This window comes from Rattus norvegicus, chromosome 20, assembly GCF_021556685.1.
Source record: "Rattus norvegicus strain SHRSP/BbbUtx chromosome 20, alternate assembly SHRSP_T2T, whole genome shotgun sequence".
Taxonomy (NCBI): Eukaryota; Metazoa; Chordata; class Mammalia; order Rodentia; family Muridae; genus Rattus; species Rattus norvegicus.
In genome coordinates, this window is record NC_141553.1 from 31977679 (window position 1) to 31996673 (window position 18995).

General features: G+C 39.2%; 1 protein-coding gene across 7 annotated transcripts in view; it reads left to right on the forward strand.

Annotated features, from left to right (window-relative positions):
- Positions 1-18995, forward strand: part of Kpna5 (karyopherin subunit alpha 5) — a 65143-nt gene that overhangs the window by 42590 nt on the left and 3558 nt on the right. For 4 of the 7 annotated variants that reach the window (XR_015644651.1, XR_015644654.1, XM_087597188.1 and 1 more), the window contains 5 exon segments: positions 5330-5493; positions 7452-7530; positions 9658-9783; positions 10545-10672; positions 18160-18338. Coding sequence is in view for 4 of the 7 variants with exons in the window: in XM_087597188.1 (XP_087453314.1) it covers positions 5330-5493; positions 7452-7530; positions 9658-9783; positions 10545-10672; positions 18160-18338 (676 nt within the window). In the remaining 3 variants the exon portion in view is untranslated. 7 annotated transcript variants of the gene reach the window in all.

Consider the following 18995-nt stretch of genomic DNA (forward strand, 5'->3'; position numbering starts at 1 on the left):
GAAGATATTTACTGGTCCTTTGAGCTGGGAGTCTTCACTCTCTTCTATACCTATTATCCTTAGGCTTGATCTTCTCATGGAGTCCTGGATTTCCTGTATTTTTTGGGCCAGTAGCTTTTTCCGTTTTACAGTATCTTTGACAGTTGTGTTGATGATTTTTATGGAATCCTCTGCTCCTGAGATTCTCTCTTCTATCTCTTGTATTCTGTTGGTGATGCTTTTATCTATGACTCCTTGTCTCTTCCTTTGGTTTTCTATATCCAGGGTTGTTTCCCTGTGTCCTTTCTTTATTGCTTCTATTTTCATTTTTAATTCCTTCACCTGCTTGATTGTGTTTTCCTGGAATCTTTCAGGGATTTTTGTGATTCCTTTGCTTGTGGGGGGCTGCTTTTGAGCTGTCTGTGAGGCCGGCCACCAGGACGGCCTGCGCCGCCTTTTCCTGGAGCCCCCGTGCACCGGGGTCCCAGATGGCGTCAGGTGTTTTCCTCTCGAGTCAGAAATGTGGGCAGAGTGTAGTCTCTTCTGGCCTCCCAGGCATGTCTGTCCCCTGAAGGTTTAGCTCTCCCTCCCACGCTATTTGGGTGCAGAGAACTGTTGAAGGGCTGATCACCCTGTCTTGGCAGAGCTCATCAGTCAACTATTCTGCATAATTTGTCCTTTTCTGGACAGTATTAGTCTGCAAATGAAACAGGCAGTTTTGTCCAGGGGCTGCCCAGCCACAAAGTATTGCCTCAGCTGGAGGTAGAGATGTTCACATTCTTCATTAAATCCGCCAAAGGGGAACTGTTAGGAGCAGATATGTCTCAACAAAAGATAAATAACTTTAAATCTCAAATTTTGTGGATTTCTGATGTTTTTGAAAACTATCTGCCTATATAAGACAATCTGTACTGTTTTCTTTATATCTTAATAATATCTTGAAAGTTCTCTCACAAAGTCAGCAATATGTTTGCTATTTGGCTCTTAACTCACACATGTAATCAACTCAGAAGTTTGTAAGGACATCAATAGAAGGATTGACTCTAAACCTTGTACTTTTAAAACTTTTAACAAATTCTGTATCAAAGCAAAGATAGGATTTTAGCTTAGTTAATAAATGAGATTACGTATAACTCAATCTAGCTAATTCCTCCCTGTTAAATTACAACCATTTCTAAATTCCTCATAAAAACAACTTTAGAATAACCACTTTCAGCCCTCCAAAATCCAGGGAATTGAACTGATGACTCCTCTATAATCTTCAAGCTGTACATGGATGTTGAGATATCCTTTGGGGTAAGGGGGTAAGTATGAAGCAAATGCTGTAGCCAATGTGTCCTGACTGGACCCAGCTGAAAGTCCTTGAGACCAGGAATCCAAGTAGGCACACTCTATAAAATACAACTCTCAAGACAACAGTTTAGAATCTCCTGCTTCTCCTGATCAATTTTTTCAGGCGGTCTACCTCTATGAAATCTGATCAGTATGACTGTGAGGTTTCCAGCACCTAATCACACTTTTTAAAAACACAAAAGACAAAATCTTTCTCACAAAATACTGTGTTCCTTAGTCTGTAACCAGAAAAGCTTGTATCTTGCACTCTCTCCCAGAGTAATAATATAACCATAAAACTCAGTCACACCCGTTATGAAGATTGAACAATTTTTTAAAAAGGAAATAAGCTAAACAATGAGCCTGATAGGCTTTTGTACTCTGCGATATCAGGAAATGAACCCAAAACTCCTGTGGAACCTACGTTAAGAGAATTCGAGCTTACTGTTGTGGTAAATGTCAACAGTAACCACAAACCCTCGCTAGCTGGCATCAATGAGCCATATGGCCTTTAGCAGGGTAATTCATAAACCAAATAACCTTCTATCAATTCCAATATCAATAAGGAACATATCAAACCAGCAGTTTAGTCCAAAATATACCCATCTGTTAAGCTCTCTACCTAGTCACAGATTTTTAACGTTAATAACTTCTATAATATATGTCTGCATTCACTCTCCACAGCTCTCTCCTCATATTTTCTTTTTTAATTATACCATATATATGCTATGCTGACGTCCCCCCCCCAAATTTGGCTGTAAATTATAGTGGTGGTCTTATTCTCAATGAGTAGATTAACAATGTAGTACAAACAAGTCATAAATATTTGCTATTTAAATCCAGTGGCAGGGGTCGGGTGGGGCTACAGTGATGGTTCGGTGGCTAAGAGCATACAGTATTCTTTTTTTTAAAATTGGGTATTTCTTATTTAAATTTCAAATGTTACTACCTTTCCCAGTTTCCTGTACATAAGCCCCCAACCCCTCCCCCTCTCCTTCTATAAGGGTGTTCCCCTCCCCACCCATCCCCCCCTAACCCCCCCCACTCCACCCCTGCCCGACAATTCCCTACACTGGGGTCCAACCTTGGCAGGATCAAGGGCTTCTCCTTCCCTTGGTGCCCAGCAAGGCCATCCTTTGCTTCATAGGCAGTTGCAGCCCTGGGTCAGTCCATGTGTAGTCTTTGGGTAGTGGTTTGGTCTCTGGAAGCTCTGGTTGGTTGGCATTGTTGTTCTTATGGGGTTGCAAGCCCCTTCAGCTCTTTTAATCCTTTTGCTAATTCCTCCCAAGGGGGTCTGGTTCTCAGTTCAGTGGTTTGCTGGTAGCATTCACCTCTGTATTTGACGTCTTCTGGCTGTGTCTCTCAAGAGAGATAGATCTATATGCACTTAGCTTCATCCATCTTGTCTAGTTTTGGTGGCTGTATATATATGGGCCACATATGGGGCAGACTCTGAATGACCGTTCCTTCAGTCTTTGCTCTAAACTTTGTCTCCCTATCCCCTCCTATGGATATTTTTGTTTCCCTTTTTAAGAAGGACTGAAGCATCCGCATTTTGGTCATCCTTCTTGAGCTTCATGTGGTCTGTGGTTGTATCTTGGGTAATTCAAGCTTTTGGGTTAATATCCACTTGTCAGTGAGTGCATACCCTGTTTTTCTGTGATTGGGTTACCTCACTCAGGGTGATATTTTGTAATTCATTCCATTTGCCTATGAATTTCATGAAGAACTTAGAAATTTCTAGTTTCTTCTTTTTTTTTTGTAACCTGTGTTATTGCGGGATTAGGGCTTATATCAATCTTTAAGTCCATTTCTAGGGGACCTGATGCCCTACCCTTTTCTGGCCTCAGGGAACCAGGCACACAAGTGATACATAGAGACACATGCAGACAAACACCTATACACATTAAAAAATATATGTAAAACAAAGCTATTTGATGTCTTTTTTTTTTTTTTTTAAGAGAAGGAGACTGTTGACAGGAATGGAGGCATAGTTATTAAGGAAGTAAAAAAAAACCCTAATTTTGTTTACTAACTTCTGGATGGACACCTGTATTCCATGAGACAATTTCTATACCCGAGCCCTACAGTTATCCTTAAAGAAGGGACGTGGCAGGGATAACCAGCTTTAGAAGATGCCATTTATGCACTAATTTAGTCTTTAGAGGTAGAGGGAAAACTAACAAAATGTTCTGTTTCTTTTTAATTTATCATATATCTAGCATTTAACATACGCACTTCTATATTATCCTACCTATAGTTTTGATTTCTAAGTTTTCAATTATTCTTGGTCAAATGTCAAATGGGAAATGAAACTCTATGCTGTCCTACCCTGTTACAAATAATTTTTTGTTCACGTTCTGAAGTGCTTCTCTTTTAAATAAAAATATGAAAGTTTTTGGATTAATAAAAGCAAAAATTATGTGGAGGTTACTGAAATATATGGTGAGGGTAAAATCATTTATCCAAAATTTATAAGGAACTAGAATGATTCTTTGTTGAAACTTGAACTTCAGTGCCTGACAAGTACTTGGTTAAATTAGAAAGACATTATATTTATGTCTCTGTGTATTGGAAAGCAGTATAGACCTATGCATGATTTTGAGTGTCCACTGGTATCTCAGAATGTATTGTCAGCAGAGAAGGGATGAGGCTATAAGCTACTGCCTTATATCTGAGGGATGAGATGAAGGGATATGTGAGGTTGCCAGTTAAAAAAATTTCAGAGTAGGGGCTGGGGATTTAGCTCAGTGGTAGAGCGCTTACCTAGGAAGCGCAAGGCCCTGGGTTCGGTCCCCAGCTCCGAAAAAAAAAAGAACCAAAAAAAAAAAAAATTCAGAGTAATTTGGGAAGAGACTCAGAACTGATAGTGGGTGGAAACGAGCTGATATTCGAGTCATTCTTGTATGCTGGGCATTTTTCTTAGCTGCTATATATATTTCTGCACACCCAACAGTTCTTTATTATGTATATTTTACAAGAGAAGACATTTGGATATACAGAGATTAGGTAATTTTTTTCATGCCTCAGAAATTAGCAAATAGTATTTGAGCTAAGGCTGTCTGGCAGGAAGAGAGGGAAGATCACGGAATTGATGTGATTTGATCTTCTATTTCCCAGGCTTGGAAACAGTCAGTGAGAGCTGTAAAGTGCCTTGTCACGGTTCACTGTGCTCAGCTGTAGTCATAAGACAGATGAAAACACTCATGGTGCTGGAGGGATGAAGACATTTCTTCTGTCATGTTCTTAGCTGGTGTTGGTTCTTAGTTGGTTCTCTTTGGTTTATGTTTGCTTGTTTCATTATGTAGCAAGTGCTGGCCTCAGAGTCTCCATCCTCCTGCCTCTCAGACTTCTGAGAACTGGGATTACAGGTGTGCATCTGAACACACCTATTGATCTTTTTTTTTAGTTGAAGATATATGACATTATTCATTATAGTAAGAAAACTAGAGCTAGGCCTGGTGGCACATGCCTGTAATTCTACATGAGGCAGGAGACTGAAGTTTGAGACCAGTAAAGATTTTGTTTTAGGACTCACTATCACTAGCATGTGCAGGGCACTAAGTTTCAGCCTCGGCATCTTAAAACAAAACTAAGAAAGGAAAATAAATATATACTATTAGTAGTGGCTTCTTTTAGAAAACATTTCAGATCATTTGTTTTTATATTTCCTCTATCTTTGCTATTCAAGATTATTGTTTTTTGTGTACATGTAATAAATTTTTAAAAACTAATTTAAAACAGTTTGTAAACATGAAGCATTTAGGCTTTTTAGTCTTGATATGTATATGACTTAAATATTAAAAAGAGATATCAAATACATATTTTATTGTTTTAAAATATTTTATTGAATAACTAACAACTGTAATCATTTTGATGCTCATATCTTGCATAATCTTAAAATAATAGGAGAATTCTCTTGTACTATTGTTGTATTAGATTTTGGCTTTAATCTAAATTTCCACATTTTGCTAAGGAATAAGGAAATAATTAAATATTAACTAATTTTTTCTTTCAGGTTTCACCTTGCTTAAATGTCTTATCCCGGTTGTTGTTTAGCAGTGATCCAGATGTGTTAGCAGATGTGTGCTGGGCCCTTTCTTATCTCTCTGATGGACCCAATGATAAAATTCAAGTAGTCATTGATTCTGGAGTCTGCCGAAGATTGGTGGAACTTTTGATGTAACTATAATTTTTGTTTAGCTGTGTGATTATATATTAAGTATAACAATTAAGGTCATGTCATTAAACATTTGAAAGTCAACATCTTTAGGAAGAATTAAAAAGTTACCAACTCTTCCATTTCTAGAGTAGCTATAATCCTTTATATCCTGAAATGCAAGAAAATTATTTTATAAATTTATCTCTGTGTGAATGAACCCCCCCTTTTTTTTTTGATGAAGAAGAAGCTTAATTCAGCAAGTATTAAAAGAATGTCTTTTGGCACCAAAGGTGACATGCGAAATGTTATTAGAGAGAAGAACACAGTTCTTTCTCTCCCAGAACCAGTAGTCTAGTTTATTATTCATTATAATGATTAACTTATTTACAAAGCCAGAAAATTCATTTAATGTCTCCATGATATTTTTCTTACTGGCCAGTTATTACCTGTGTTTAAAATCATAGCCTTTTCATGTAAAGAAATTAAAAGAAAATTTTATTTAAAAAGATGTTACAGCTTCTTTATCCTCCAGCTTTCTTTTAAAATTGTCTTCCTTTGTTTTGTAAAAAAGCCATTAGTAGTAAGCCAGGCATGGTAGCTCATGCCTTTAGTCCCAGCACTGGAGAGACAGGAGCAGACAGATCTCTTGAGTTTCAGGCACAGCAAGTTTCAAACCAGCTAGAGCTACATAGTGAGACCCTGTCTCAAAAAACAACAGCCCAGAACCAAGTCGTTAGTTATGCCCCAGTAAGGCAAGTGTGTTAAAGGGTTGTCATTCCAATATGAAGACAGATAAGAAAAGGATAGATAGGTACAGTGAATGGCCAAGACCCTAGCTTGAGAGTGGTTTCTACCTTAGTGGACAGACAAACAGCCAGAACAAGGTTTAGAGCCAAAAAATCATGACCTGTAGTCTGTTTGTCAGATTATCTATATGTAGAAGATAGGAACTAAAGTGCTAACTTCTAGTCAGAAAATGTTAGGGGAAAAAGTCTTCAGATCAGAGTGAGATCCCTTAGTGTAAACGCATGGCTGTCAAAATAAAGAGATTTAAATATGTGTGTGCGTTAAAGTTCTTCGAGCGAAGACCCCTCTAGAAATATGTTGAGCACGCTGAGGGTACAGTTCCTGTTCTCTAAACATCACTGTTCATTTCAGGAAAGTTGCTTTTTTAGAGAATGGTTGGATTATAGAGGGAGTAAAATAAGGTGAACATAGAAAATAATGACCTTGGCAAAACATTACAGTAATGTATTATAAACTAATAAACAGCAGGAACCCCAAAGTCCACATGAAACTAGTGGGACGGGTCATAGGGAGATGTGGCTGAGACGATAGTAATACAAATTAACTAGTAAAAAATAAAATAATTGCTAATTCAAATAATGAGATAATGTATAGTTATTTATACTAGTGGTTAAAGCAGGGAAGGGGTATCCTGAGAACATACATTATATGGACTGAGAAAGTTATATTTAGGTATGTGTGTACACATGTACATATATGCTTGGAATAACAATTTATGAAAAAAAAGAGGCTATGATTTGAAAGATAGAGGGCATGGGTACGTGAGAAGGTTTGGAGTGAAGGAAAGAGAAGGAGAGAAATGTAATTATAATCTCTAAGATAAAATAAGCAGACTGAGGAGTGGGAGTTTTACGTGGTCTCAAGTATTTCTGCAATCAAATACTGGATGCAAAGGAGAGACGAGGACTAGTGCAGAAGAATTTTTGATCTTCATTAGTGACAGAGTTAAGTACCAGTAATGGGACAGAGCATACACAGTATGTCACCCAATAAGATAGAATGAGATTATTTTAGCATTTATGATGGATTAGATTTTTGTTTTGTTTTTAAAATACTGTCAGTATGTCAAGTGAAAATTGAGAAGGGTCTCTGAGTGAAGAATATGGAAGTTTTCGGTCTATTTTTGCAACTTTATATAAATTCTAAGTTATCTCTTATTTTTTATTTTTAGGCACAATGACTATAAAGTTGTATCACCTGCATTAAGAGCAGTTGGTAATATTGTAACTGGTGATGACATTCAAACACAGGTGAGTTCAAAATGTATGACATATTGTTAACCTCCTTCATATCACTTGATCGAATGCTCATGAAGGCCTTATTACCATAATTATATAGGTATCTGTGGCAATAAACACGGTTTTCAACTTCAGGTACCTTATTGGGAATGTATTTGCATAGAGCTCTGTCTGTACACTAGGACTTGCAGGACTCAGAATCTTAAGTAAAAGTCATGTTGAAATAAAGCAAGGTGCTTAATTACAGTCCTCAGAGCTTGAAACTCTTAAAGCAAACTAACAAGGAAATACATGTGCTGTGAGCTGATCAACCAGGAGCTGCTGTAAAGGTTTTATAAACAAAGATGAGTGTGACGAGACGCTGTAGCTCCTGTCACAAGTAGAACTGAACAAGCAGACTAGTACTAAGGTCGATGAGACGAGAGTTACATGGTCATAACTAGTACTAAGGTCGATGAGACGAGAGTTACATGGTCATAACTAGTACTAAGGTCGATGAGACGAGAGTTACATGGTCATAACGAGAGAGGCAGACACTCTGAGGATACAGTAAACTCAATAGAATAAACTGCTTTATTCTAAGTAGGTTATAGGGGTTAAGGTTCATATGGTGACCAAAGGCTCTTACAGCAAGGAAACAGTTGCAGAATTGGTAGTCAGCTATGTGTAAGTGTGCCTGTTTTGGAGAACGGTAAGACAGTAGGATTGACTCTAGATTTAGGTTAGAATTCTATTTAGATACTCATCAAAGCTGTTAAACAAATGATCAGTAGCAATCAATAATACCCTTTGTAAAAGTTTAGAACAGAGGCAGAAGGAACACCCATTCAGAGCCTGCCCCACATGTGACCCATACATATACAGCCACCAAACTAGATAAGATGGATGAAGCAAAGAAGTGCAGGCCGACAGGAACCGCATGTAGATCTCTCCTGAGAGACACAGCCAGAATACAGCAAATACATAGGCGAATGCCAGCAGCAATCCACTGAGCTGAGAACAGGACCCCCATTGAAGGAATCTTAGAAAGGACTGAAAGAGCTTGAAGGGGCTCGAGACCCCATATGAACAAACATGCCAAGCAACCAGAGCTTCCAGGGACTAAGCCACTACCCAAAGACTATACATGGACTGACCCTGGGCTCCGACCTCATAGGTAGCAATGAATATCCTAGTAAGAGCACCAGTGGAAGGGGAAGCCCTTGGTCCTGCCAAGACTGACCCCAGTGAATGTGATTGTTGGGGGGAGGGCGGTAATGGGGGGAAGATGAGAAGGGGAAGACCGATAGAGAAGGGGAAGGGGAGGGTTTACGGGATGTTGGTCTGGAAACCGGGAAGGGGAATAACAATCGAAATGTAAATAAGAAATACTCAAGTTAATAAAGATGAAAAAAAATACCCTTTTTAAGTAGTGGTCTATATTGGTATAAGCTGCGCTCACCAGCTACAGTTTCAGTGTACTGCTGCTCGAACCCTTTCCCCTTCACTGAGTCACAGTCACTGCGGTTAAGTGTGAACATAAGGGCAGTAGACACTTTTGATTGGTTGGTTTTTGTGAGACAGAGTCTGTTAGTAGCTCTGACTGAGTTTGAACTCAGAGAGTGGGATTAAAGGCATGTGCCACACACTTGAATAAATAACACTTCATTATAAAAGCCAAATTGTGAAACTAGAACAGAACAGATTTATTCTGTACTTGAAAATTTTTGAGAATGAATATTCAGTCAGTTTTAAAAATGAGGTCGACTCTTCTGTCACTAAGTCATTCTTGAAATAGTTTTGTATGTTGAACTTTACCTATATTTTCTGTGGGTATGACTAGAAATTATAACTGGTTCACATTCTTGAATTTCAATTCTTCTCTACTTGTATTTCTTCAAAATACAATTTGCATTGATAATGCTATGGCTGTTACTTTAATTTGTGTATTTGGAGGACATGTCCCCGGCTCACACGTTAGTGGACAGCACTAAGCAAGCTTTGCTGATGGCCAGGCTTAAAGGTTAGCAGTTGCCTAGGTTTTACTCTGAGAGGAATTTATTTCTTGTTTTTCAGATTGATTTCTGTACTTCTAAGTAATTCATAAGATTTTTGCATTTATACTAAAATGCCTTTTGTTTTCTGTCTTACCTATTTTAGGTCATTTTGAATTGTTCTGCATTGCCCTGCCTTTTACATTTGCTGGGAAGTCCAAAGGAGTCAGTTAGAAAGGAAGCCTGCTGGACCATTTCTAACATCACTGCGGGAAACAGAATGCAGATCCAGGTAAGTGCGGGCCTTGGCTGTTTCTGCGGAGTACAGTACACATGTTTGTAAGCTAGCTCTTGAGAGAGAGGCTGAAGCAAGATAGTATTATAATTTTGAAGCCAGAATGGGATATTTAGGGACACCTTATCTGGGCATGATTAAAAATATTAAAGAGGTGTTGTATCAGGTTTCAGTTGAGAGACTAAGGCAGGATGATGATTTTTGAGGCCAGAATGAGCTGTGGAGAGACCCTGTCAGGGCAGGGTGGTTTGCTCAGCTTTAACTGTTAGGACTCATCTTCCGTTGGCTCTAAATGATTATTAGGATCTGTCAAGTTTCGTGAGCCAGAAAACACTTACCCGTTTTGGTTACTTACAGTTTATCACCTTAATATTTACATTTTACTGACAAATTCTCCATTCTTCAGAAAGTTCTTTTTAAAGCTCATGTCTTTACAGAAGAGAACAGTTAAAATGTGCTGACAGCTCACGAACTTCTCCCATTTTAAGATTAGAAGGCAGTTATGAGTATGTGTGCTCGCGTGGTGTGCGAAGCCCAAGAGAACAGGTGCTGTGGCTGCTGGAGGGCAGGTGACTGAGCCACCTGATGTGTTGCTGTGAGCCACACCCAGGCCTCAGTAAAGAGCAAGGCCTGCTGGCAGCTGCTGGGCCATCCTCCAGCCTCTCACCTGTTTACAGCTTCTGCCTTTCAGTGTTCCATGGGGCAGTAATTATGAAACAGCATTTGCTCTAAGTTTGCTGGATCAATTTTCTTCTTAGGCTGTCATAGATGGAAGTATTTTCCCTGTTTTGATTGAGGTCCTCCAGAAAGCAGAATTTCGTACCAGAAAAGAAGCAGCGTGGGCTATAACCAATGCCACATCGGGAGGCGCTCCAGAGCAGATAAGGTGCAGTCAGATTTCTAAATACCGTCTTGTAAATGTGAATCAGACAACGTGAAATAAAACATACTTCTTAATTTATTAAGGAAACTAACATTTTTATGTTTGTCTGATATGTATTAATATGAAATGACAGCTTTGGTGTATCTTTTTAATTTGGTTTCTTAGATTATTTTTACTTGAGTGATAATTAACCCCATCCTCCTTGGCTGGCATAGATTAGAAATTCAAATAGAAATAATTTATTGACTTTCTGCATGTACTGTCATGAGCATTAGATTTGTTTTAAGCATTAAAATCACAAAATTAACTTTATTATATAGAGTAACAAATACAAATGAATGTGTTTAAAGCCAAATTAAAATATGTTTGTTTAATGGTGTCCTTTCCTTATTGGCTGTCCTCTTGCCAGTGGATAGTATAATACTTTTATACACTAATTGTCCTTTTCCTTCTGCACCAGGTTTCATAGTCTGTGCCTTTTATTATGTATGTTACCGAGTCATAGTTACCTCACAGCTTTAAGTAAGCCTGGCTAGGTCCTGATCTAGACTTCATCCTTCAGTAAAAGTTGTGACAGAGTCAGTCTGACAGAATTACTCAACCTTTCTAGTGCAGTTTCTTTTTTCCTTTTTCTTTTTTGCTAATGAATTCAGTAACAGTATCTAAAGTGCAATGAACACTTGATGTGCTCAGGACAGTTCTTTTTTTTTTTTTCCCGGAGCTTACGACCTAACCCAGGGCCTTGTGCATGCTAGGCAAGCGCTCTACCACTGAGCTAAATCCCCAGCCCCTCAAGACCGTTCTTAATGAGCATTAGATTCTCAGCTAGAATGAGGTCCTGTCCTCCTTTGTAATCAGAGCCCTTTTCAAGAATTGATTCCAGTCTCCTTGTGGCAAGTATCTTCTGACCATTTGACTTGTATAACAAAGATACACTTTGTATCTCAACTACACTTGACTTCTTACATAATCTTCTTATTCTTTTTTTTTTTAAGATTTAAGTACACTGTAGCTGTCTTCAGACACACCAGAAGAGGGGATCAGATCCCATTACAGATGGTTGTGAGCCACCATGTGGTTGCTGGGAATTGAACTCAGGACTCTGGAAGAGCAGTCAGAGCTCTTAACTGCTGAGCCATCTCTCCAGCCCTAATCTTCTCATTCTTTTTTTTTTTAAATTTTTTTTTCTTTTTTTCAGAGCTGGGGACCGAACCCAGGGCCTTGCGCTTCCTAGGCAAGCGCTCTACCACTGAGCTAAATCCCCAACCCCTAATCTTCTCATTCTTTTTTTTTTTTTTTTTTTATTAACTTGAGTATTTCTTATATACATTTCGAGTGTTATTCCCTTTCCCGGTTTCCGGGCAAACATCCCCCTCCCCCCTCCCCTTCCTTATGGGTGTTCCCCTCCCAACCCTTCCCCCATTGCCGCCCTCCCCCCATAGATTAGTTCACTGGGGGTTCAGTCTTAGCAGGACCCAGGGCTTCCCCTTCCACTGGTGCTCTTACTAGGATATTCATTGCTACCTATGGGGTCAGAGTCCAGGGTCAGTCCATGTATAGTCTTTAGGTAGTGGCTTAGTCCCTGGAAGCTCTGGTTGCTTGGCATTGTTGTACTTTTGGGGTCTCGAGCCCCTTCAAGCTCTTCCAGTTCTTTCTCTGATTCCTTCAATAGGGGACCTATTCTCAGTTCAGTGGTTTGCTGCTGGCATTCGCCTCTGTATTTGCTGTATTCTGGCTGTGTCTCTCAGGAGAGATCTACATCCGGCTCCTGTCGGTCTGCACTTCTTTGCTTCATCCATCTTGTCTAATTGGGTGGCTGTATATGTATGGGCCACATGTGGGGCAGGCTCTGAATGGGTGTTCCTTCAGTCTCTGTTTTAATCTTTGCCTCTCCCTTCCCTGCCAAGGGTATTCTTTTTCCTCATTTAAAGAAGGAGTGAAGCATTCACATTTTGATCATCCGTCTTGAGTTTCGTTTGTTCTAGGGATCTAGGGTAATTCAAGCATTTGGGCTAATAGCCACTTATCAATGAGTGCATACCATGTATGTCTTTCTGTGATTGGGTTAGCTCACTCAGGATGATATTTTCTAGTTCCAACCATTTGCCTACGAATTTCATAAACTCGTTGTTTTTGATAGCTGAGTAATATTCCATTGTGTAGATGTACCACATTTTCTGTATCCATTCCTCTGTTGAAGGGCATCTGGGTTCTTTCCATTTTCTGGCTATTATAAATAAGGCTGCGATGAACATAGTGGAGCACGTGTCTCTTTTATATGTTGAGGCATCTTTTGGGTATATGCCCAAGAGAGGTATAGCTGGATCCTCAGGCAGTTCAATGTCCAATTTTCTGAGGAACCTCCAGACTGATTTCCAGAATGGTTTTACCAGTCTGCAATCCCACCAACAATGGAGGAGTGTTCCTCTTTCTCCACATCCTCGCCAGCATCTGCTGTCACCTGAGTTTTTGATCTTAGCCAATCGCACTGGTGTGAGGTGAAATCTCAGGGTTGTTTTGATTTGCATTTCCCTTATGACTAAAGATGTTGAACATTTCTTTAGGTGTTTCTCAGCCATTCGGCATTCCTCAGCTGTGAATTCTTTGTTTAGCTCTGAACCCCATTTTTTAATAGGGTTATTTGTTTCCCTGCGGTCTAACTTCTTGAGTTCTTTGTATATTTTGGATATAAGGCCTCTATCTGTTGTAGGATTGGTAAAGATCTTTTCCCAATCTGTTGGTTGCCGTTTTGTCCTAACCACAGTGTCCTTTGCCTTACAGAAGCTTTGCAGTTTTATGAGGTCCCATTTGTCGATTCTTGATCTTAGAGCATAAGCCATTGGTGTTTTGTTCAGGAAATTTTTTCCAGTGCCCATGTGTTCCAGATGCTTCCCTAGTTTTTCTTCTATTAGTTTGAGTGTGTCTGGTTTGATGTGGAGGTCCTTGATCCACTTGGACTTAAGCTTTGTACAGGGTGATAAGCATGGATCGATCTGCATTCTTCTACATGTTGCCCTCCAGTTGAAGCAGCACCATTTGCTGAAAATGCTATCTTTTTTCCATTGGATGGTTTTGGCTCCTTTGTCAAAAATCAAGTGACCATAGGTGTGTGGGTTCATTTCTGGGTCTTCAATTCTATTCCATTGGTCTATCTGTCTGTCTCTGTACCAATACCATGCAGTTTTTATCACTATTGCTCTGTAATACTGCTTGAGTTCAGGGATAGTGATTCCCCCTGAAGTCCTTTTATTGTTGAGGATAGCTTTAGCTATCCTGGGTTTTTTGTTATTCCAGATGAATTTGCAAATTGTTCTGTCTAACTCTTTGAAGAATTGGATTGGTATTTTGATGGGGAGTGCATTGAATCTGTAGATTGCTTTTGGTAAAATGGCCATTTTTACTATATTAATCCTGCCAATCCATGAGCATGGGAGATCTTTCCATCTTCTGAGGTCTTCTTCAATTTCTTTCCTCAGTGTCTTGAAGTTCTTATTGTACAGATCTTTTACTTGCTTGGTTAAAGTCACACCGAGGTACTTTATATTATTTGGGTCTATTATGAAGGGTGTCGTTTCCCTAATTTCTTTCTCGGCTTGTTTCTCTTTTGTATAGAGGAAGGCAACTGATTTATTTGAGTTAATTTTATACCCAGCCACTTTGCTGAAGTTGTTTATCAGCTTTAGTAGTTCTCTGGTGGAACTTTTGGGATCACTTAAATATACTATCATGTCATCTGCAAATAGTGATATTTTGACCTCTTCTTTTCCGATCTGTATCCCCTTGATCTCTTTTTGTTGTCTGATTGCTCTGGCTAGAACTTCAAGAACTATATTGAATAAGTAGGGAGAGAGTGGGCAGCCTTGTCTAGTCCCTGATTTTAGTGGGATTGCTTCAAGTTTCTCTCCATTTAGTTTAATGTTAGCAACTGGTTTGCTGTATATGGCTTTTACTATGTTTAGGTATGGGCTTTGAATTCCTATTCTTTCCAGGACTTTTATCATGAAGGGGTGTTGAATTTTGTCAAATGCTTTCTCAGCATCTAATGAAATGATCATGTGGTTCTGTTCTTTCAGTTTGTTTATATAATGGATCACGTTGATGGTTTTCCATATATTAAACCATCCCTGCATGCCTGGGATGAAGCCTACTTGATCATGGTGGATGATTGTTTTGATGTGCTCTTGAATTCGGTTTGCCAGAATTTTATTGAGTATTTTTGCGTCGATATTCATAAGGGAAATTGGTCTGAAGTTCTCTTTCTTTGTTGTGTCTTTGTGTGGTTTAGGTATAAGAGTAATTGTGGCTTCGTAGAAGGACTTCGGTAGGGCTCCATCTGTTTCAATTTTGTGGAATAGTTTGGATAATATTGGTATGAGGTCTTCTATGAAGGTTTGATAGAATTCTGCACTAAACCTGTCTAGACCTGGGCTCTTTTTGGTTGGGAGACCTTTAATGACTGCTTCTATTTCCTTAGGAGTTATGGGGTTGTTTAACTGGTTTATCTGTTCCTGATTTAACTTCGATACCTGGTATCTGTCTAGGAAATTGTCCATTTCCTGAAGATTTTCAAATTTTGTTGAATATAGGTTTTTATAGTAAGATCTGATGATTTTTTGAATTTCCTCTGAATCTGTAGTTATGTCTCCCTTTTCATTTCTGATTTTGTTAATTTGGACGCACTCTCTGTGTCCTCTCGTTAGTCTGGCTAAGGGTTTATCTATCTTTAATCTTCTCATTCTTAAGCCACTATTTACAAAACATTTTTCTAATGAGTATGTGTCTGTTAAAAAGTTTATAAAATAGGTCAAATTATTATACAATTTTGTAAACCAAAGCATTTAAATCTACCAAATATTAGATCATTCTTTGCTTCTGTTTTCTAGAGACAAGTTATCACTGTTCTTTGCCTATTTCAGTGCCATACGCTTTTTACAAAGTATATACATTTATATTACATATGATGTATGTTGTTGTAAAAATGTAAAAAATAAAATGCTGTCTTTTATCCCCCACTAGGTCCGTCACCGAGGTGCCCCAAGATATCTGTTGGATATCTTAAGTCTCAGTCAGCAAAGCCTCTTACCTGCTTTGCTCCATCCCCTATCACACTGCCACTCTGAGCCTGGCAGCAGTCTCTCTACCTATCTACTTCCCAAGGCAGGTTTCCATGCCAGAAACACATCCCAATTCTGTGGCGGCCCAGACCAGCTGCCCCACACTCCATTATACTTAAATCTACACAGGAAAGAACACACAGCACGATAACCTTTGATCCAGTTGATAAGATATAATTGCCCACCTAAACATACAATTCCATCCCTTAAGAACACTCATAACAACCTGTAAAGGTACAGCGTGGAATCTTAACCTCAGCCTCCATGTTGTCCCCACTTGGCTTCTCACTCTGTCCCTCCTGTCTCCTCCCCCTTTCCGTTCCAGTCTCTTCCTCTTCCTTCAAACTTTTCTCCTGCCCATCCTTCCTTCTCCTCCAATGATAGGCCTCTTTCTATCCTGTACCTGCGCTCACCTGTATTTTACAAATTCAGTGGGGGGAAGGTTCTGGTGAAGTCACCTGAGTCCTGAGTAGTGACTAGGAAGCTGTCCTTGGGGCAGTGGAATTAGCATCAAAATACAGATAACTTGCGTGCAAACCACAACATATGTATGTTTCTGTAAGTATGTCTGTATGCATACATGTCTGTGTGTGTGTGTGTGTGTGTGTGTGTGTGTGTATGTATGTATGTATGTATGTATGTATCCCTCCTGGTTGATGGGATTAAAGGTCTGTCCCACCATATCCTTTTAAAAAATATTTTAAAATAAATCATCTGAAATTCTATTATGCTAACGGGCAGTTTTCTTATTCACCTTTCTCTTTTGTAACTTATTTTGGTTATTTTCTTGTCTAACCTTCTAAATGCTGAGATTACAACTACTCCACTGTGCCTTGTTTTTCTTTTATGTCATGTACACTGTCACCATCAGATTTGTGCATAGAGACATCATCTGTGTTTGCTTCTTTTCTGCTCCCATAGTATTTTAATTGGTATTTCCATTATATTCGTGTCATAAATATAAGCAGTAATAAAAGTGTCACTGCTTTGTTATGACTTCTTTTTTATTACTACTTTTATTTTCATCTGTGTTAAGCTTAAAGAAACCACATACACAGGAAGACAGTGTCTTGACCTCAGATTAGATTCAGCATGCATACCACAGTAGTTTCTCTCACTATTGCCAGTCATTGTTCTGGTAGCTAAATCATTTTAGTTACGGCAGATGCTTTTTATATATTCTATTTTATTAACCTCCCACCTATGAGATAACTTTGTTAAAAATATTTTGGATCAGTTACTATATAATTTGTAGAGTGGTGTAAGTGCATACCTTCTTTCTCTAAGGTGTGAGTGTAGGTGTAGATGTGGGTGCCACATGTGGGTGCCACAGTGCGTATGTGGAACACAGGTAATGACACTGTGGGATTCATGTTCCTATTGTGGGTTCCAAGAATGAACCTAGTGTCATCCTTACACAGCAAGTGCTGAGCCATCTACATCGCACTCCTTTTTCAGAGGAACAGAAGCTTTTGTTAAATACTTTGTGTTATGAAACTGAGGCAGAAAACTGTTGCTCAAAGTCACATAACTAATTAAAAATGGAATTAGGATTTGAAACCATGCAGCCTGGCTTCATAGCTTGTTCTTACTCTTTGTGCTTTATGAGCTCTTTGTCACGTGAGGAAGTAAGTCACGTAATTCATGTAAGAGGAAATGGAAAGGGGGGATGGTAATGCACTGGGAAATGAGTGGTGTGTCCGTGAGCAGTGCTTCTTCACATCCACTTGTTAGGTAGGGCATCCTGTTCTCTTGTGATCTTCTGCAATTCTGGAAAATGATGTATGTTTTAGAGATTGTCTATGATTTTGGTTGTAAGAAATCTTACGAAATTTAATTTGGCTATTTCCTTTCCTTCTCCATTTGTATGTTTCCATCAAATAAACCAGGAGGGAGGGAAGGAAGGAGACTTGGGGGAGGGAGGGAGAGAGGGCATGCACTTAAAAAGGATCAGGTATTCTTAATCCTCCTTTGTAGAATCCCCTAAGTGCTTGTCTGCCCATGTGTACATTTTGTAGTATTTGCAGTTCCATTATTGCTAAGTATGTGAAGCTGGAGAAGCTCGACAGATTATGGTGTAAATAAACTTCTGAGTTTAAACCACATATGGTGACTGCAAACCCCAACCCTTAGGAGGCCGTCAAATAATGTGAGTTCAAGCTAGCCTGGCCTATACAGTGAGTTCCAGGCCAGCAAGGCAAGACCCTAACTCAAATACTAACAACAAAAAAAGTATGTGTTGAAACACTTTAATGATTAGTAATATAACATTTTATTCTGGTTTTGTGTTATTATAATATACAATATATATTATAAAATATTAATATAATATTAAATCCTCCCTCCTCCAATTCTCTGTTTTAAATTTCTGTGAAGGTATTTGGTAACCTTGGGCTGCATTAAACCACTTTGTGACCTTTTGACTGTCATGGACTCCAAAATAGTTCAAGTTGCTTTGAATGGACTTGAAAATATTTTACGCCTTGGAGAACGAGAATCTAAGCAGAATGGAGTGGGCATCAATCCATACTGTGCTCTCATTGAAGAAGCGTACGGTAAGAAGGCAGTTGGAAGTTTGTAATTATACTTAATTCTTTTTTTTTTCATCTTTATTAACTTGGTTATTTATTTACATTTCGATTGTTGTTCCCTTTCCCAGTTTCCAGGCCAACATCCTCCTAACCCCTCTCACTCCCCTTCTATAGTGGTGTTCCCCTCCCCATCCTCCCCCCATTACCACCCTCCCCCTCACTGGGGGTTCAGTCTTGGCAGGACCAAGGGCTTCCCCTTCCACTGGTGCTCTTACTAGGATATTCATTGCTACCTATGAGGTCAGAGTCCAGGGTCAGTCCATGTATAGTCTTTGGGTAGTGGCTTAGTCCCTGGAAGCTCTGGTTGCTTGGCATTGTTGTACATATGGGGTCTCGAGCCCCTTCAAGCTCTTCCAGTTCTTTCTCTGATATCTTCAACGGGAGTCCTATTCTCAGTTCAGTGGTTTGCTGCTGGCATTCGCTTCTGTATTTGCTGTATTCTGGCTGTGTCTCTCAGGAGCGATCTACATCCGGCTCCTGTCGGTCTGCACTTCTTTGCTTCATCCATCTTACCTAGTTTGGTGGCTTATATTTAATTCTTAATTATCTGCCCTAGGAAGCCTCTCCTTAATCTGCACCTCTACCCTTGCCCGTTTTGTAAGTTGTTTTCATTATAGAAGC